At 56.5% G+C, this 3,640-nt stretch overlaps 1 protein-coding gene across 1 annotated transcript; it reads right to left on the bottom strand.

Moving 5' to 3' along the window:
- Positions 1 to 1,361: 1,361 nt before the first annotated feature.
- On the bottom strand, positions 1,362 to 3,034 carry SLC35G6 (solute carrier family 35 member G6). The gene is made up of 2 exons (XM_004376034.1): positions 2,920 to 3,034; positions 1,362 to 2,435 (listed from the first exon to the last, which is right to left on the bottom strand). The coding sequence occupies exons 1-2, from the start codon at positions 2,920 to 2,922 to the stop codon at positions 1,419 to 1,421; spliced, it is 1,020 nt and encodes a 339-aa protein (XP_004376091.1). The 5' UTR covers positions 2,923 to 3,034; the 3' UTR covers positions 1,362 to 1,418.
- Positions 3,035 to 3,640: the final 606 nt, after the last annotated feature.

The raw sequence follows: 3,640 nt of genomic DNA on the forward strand, positions 1-3,640 counted from the left end.
GGCGCTTCTGAGGAGCGAACTGCCCGAATGACGCCCTTTATAGATTCGCCCTTGCATCCCCGCCCCTTCCTTTCCCGCCCTCCCTTGCGCTACGGGGCTGCCTGCGCCCGCCTGCACGGAACGCGCACTTGTGTCGTTGATCGTCCCTTCCCGGCTGCCCGGTTGGGCGACCTTTTGAAATGACAGGGGGAGGGGAACTTCTTATCCCCCCGCCTCCCCTCGATGCTCCCTCCCGCACTCAGGTTTAAGGCTTGAAGGAACGAGAGTAAATTTAGGTCGTTTTTATTTATTCTAGTTTGGAGTATGGTTTCATCTTCAGCAAAATTCTCTCATTAAATATCCCCCCCAGCTGGGAAATGGTCTCTTCTGCGAATCGGTAATGAAGGAGGCGGGGCTGGTCGGGTCCTCCCGAGTGGATTCCCGGGGGCAGTGCTGGGGGGCCGTCCTCGGTTATGAATATGCAGTAAGATCGCTAAATATTCATGAACAGATCAAGATGGCGAGGCCAGTTGCTCGTCCGGAAGTAGCCGATGTTTGTCGAGCGGCCTCCCGGGATGGGTGGGCATCTCCTGTCCTCTAGTGGAGGCTGTGCGGAGTCTTGGTCCTGGATGCCCATCCTGAGCCGCTCGAAAAAGCCTCAGCTCGGAGGCCTGTCCCAGAAGGAGGCCGGCCCCTGTCCGGGAGAGATCACGGGACCGCAACAATCCGGAAAAGCAGATTAGCCATGGGGCGGGACATGAAAGTCCAGGGGGTTTTAGGGTCAAGGAATCTGAACATTTGGAAATCTTCCCCCTTCTGGAATATTTCAGAAATAAGATAGGGGGGCGGATCCCAAGGGCTTCTTCAATAAGAAGGGTGTACGACTTCTACTCTAACGCAGAGATGACACCAACTCCACACCTACATTCAGAGTGATCCTTGTTTGATGTCATTGTCACATCACCATCCCAAGGTGGGGGGGGCAGAACTATGAAGAAGGGAAACCATCGCTCACGGGCAACAGGCACTCTCCCCTTCCCCAGTGTGGCTGCTTGCTCTGATTCCCTGAACACCCCAAACACTCCAGCCCCAAGGCTCTTCCCTATTGCTGAGGGAAATGTTCCCCACTGCCCTACAGGTATCCTACCCTGCCTTGTCCCACAAAGCCTCAGGCCCTTTGATCTGCTCTTCAGACCTTGCCCCTTATGATGCCCTTTAGTTCCTAAGACCCAGCCTAGTCTCCACATCCCTTGTTCTCCAAGCTTGCTCCAAGTCTCCCAGATAGTCCTGCTCCACCAAGTCCCCAAGTCACCCTGTGACTCTGAGGGGTGTCCCTCTCCCACGCCAGTTCTTTTTCAGTCACTTGTTCTCCCATGTATGTACTCCAGTCTCTCCTTCTATTTACCCTGCCCCCCCACCCCAGGCTCTGAAGTTCCATCTCACTCCTCCTCCTTCTTCTCCTCCTTCTCACAGCTGAGGTTCTGGGCAGTGATGATGGCAATGCTGCCCAACACAACTCCTGCCCCCATGATGTCAGAAGGTGCCACGGTCTCATAGAGCACATAATACTGCAGCATCAGAGCCACCACCACCTCAGAGTGCAGGACGGCACACACCAGGGCAGGGTGGGCCTTAGTGACGGCATAGCTCACACACACAAAGGAGACCAGGGCGAGGAGCCCCACTGCCCCCACACAACTCCAACTCAGAGGGTCGTTGGGCAGGACGGGGGTCTGCAGCACAAAGAGGCCTGGTACAGAGCCCAACAGCCCCACCAGGCCAAACAGGAAGGCCACTGTCGGTAGGCAGGAGGGGAAGTGCAGGGAGCGATACACCAGAAGCCCCAGTGACAGTGCCAGGCCCCCCAAGAAAGCCAGCACATAGCCCAGGGCAGTGTAGAGGCCTGTAGTCCCCTCCTGCAGTGTCCCTAGCCCAGGTCCCACAATGATTATTAGTCCCAGGGTGCTGCCCAACAGGCCACACCAGTCATAGCCGCTGAGACCCTGGCTCTCGACGCAGAGGGCGAGGAGAGCAGAGCAGACGGTAGAAGAACCTTTGCGAACGGTGGCAGCGTTGCCAGCGGGCACCACCTGCACAGCACTGTAGGCACATCCAATGCTGAGGACATTGAGTACAGCGTGGAGGCAGGCCCGACCCCGGACATCGGGAGGTCCCAGCAGCGGGTCACCACGCAGTTTAAGTAGCAGGGCAATGGGGAGGTGGAAGAGGCATCGGCAGATGAGCAGCTCCAGTGAGGGCAAATGGGAAGCCTGGTAAGCCATACGAGAGAAGGGTCCCACGAAGCCGGCAGGCAGACCCCCACCCAGCAGGGCCACAAGCAAGCCCTTGGTGGCATCGGAGGGCCGGCAGCGCTGGTTCGAGGGGAGGTTATGCGAAGTGGAGGGCGGCGATGGCTGGGTGAAGTCGGGCAGGTTGAAGTAGGGGTGACTGCCAGCCTGTTAGGGAGAAAGGAGCTCGGGCATGAGGGCATCCACAGCCTGGGGGACCTGGGGCAGGGCAAATGCCAGGCTAGGGTCTGGGGCCCTGTGGGACAGCAGGGGGTAGGCTCTCTTGCTGAGGAACTCTTGCAAGCTAGAAAGGGCCTGAAAGATGAATGAAGTGGTACAATGTGGGCCTCGAGACTCTAAAGCAGGAAGCAGGAAGAGATGTCTTGGAGCACTGGGTTTCCCTGGGTATGTTGTTCCTGGGAGAAGAAAAGAGGACCCAGGGATGCTCTGCTGGTCTGAGGAAAGGGAAGTGGCCTCAGATGCTGTGTGTCTGTGTGATGTCACAGGTTCCAGGGACATGTGAGTACAGCATTATAGATTTCATTTGTGGGTGTCTCTAGAGCCACTGGGATGTTTTAGGGAGAAGAGGGGAGCAGCCAGGAGCTACAGGGAGGAAGGGTTATGCTAGGCCCCACCTGTCCCGCACACTCACCATCTTTCCTTGGACTTCCGCCTCTCCTCCTGGCTCCGGGGGCCTTGACCCTTCAGAGCCCCAGCCATTGTGACCTGGTTGGAGTGGGGGTGGGGTTCTGTCTGGAACCTCCCTGAGGTGGGGGGTGGGGGGTGCTTCCTGGAACCTCCCTGAGGTGCAGGTGGGCCTATTTTCACATTGTTTCCAGCTCTGTTTGCTTTGTATCTATGCCTCCATGATCAAAAGTTTGTCTGACTCTTGTTTTCTCTTTGCGACTAGTTCTGTGGTTTTAAATTAATGTGTTTATGTCTCACCTTGTTTCAGAAAGCTTTTAAGGACATGAGCTCCAAGGGCTGCCTCCTCTGTCTCTTGAGCTTTGAGTTTTGGAACACCAGGGAGGAGTCTCTGGGATTGTCCCTCTGGAGTCTCAGGAATGTGTTTCTTCTGTGTGCTTCCACCTGCTGTTTTGTTGGAGTGTCCCAGGGGGCCAAAGGCCTCTGCATTTATGTACAGGAGATAGAATGTGGATATTTGGGCCAGTGGGGACAAATACCAAGCTGGTGCTCATCTGCCCTGCGGTCACTGCTGTGTGGCCCATTCTATAGAGCTTGGGTCTTCCTTGCCCCAGGCCTGGTGGGGGTCACCGCACATTCCTGGGGAGGGTGTGTGTGTGTGTGTGTGTGTGTGTGTGTGTGTGTGTGTGTGTGTGTCTGTGTGTCTGTGTGTGTGTGTCTGTGTGTGT

The sequence above is a fragment of the Trichechus manatus genome, unplaced genomic scaffold (genome assembly GCF_000243295.1).
Source record: "Trichechus manatus latirostris isolate Lorelei unplaced genomic scaffold, TriManLat1.0 scaffold00040, whole genome shotgun sequence".
Classification (NCBI taxonomy): Eukaryota; Metazoa; Chordata; class Mammalia; order Sirenia; family Trichechidae; genus Trichechus; species Trichechus manatus.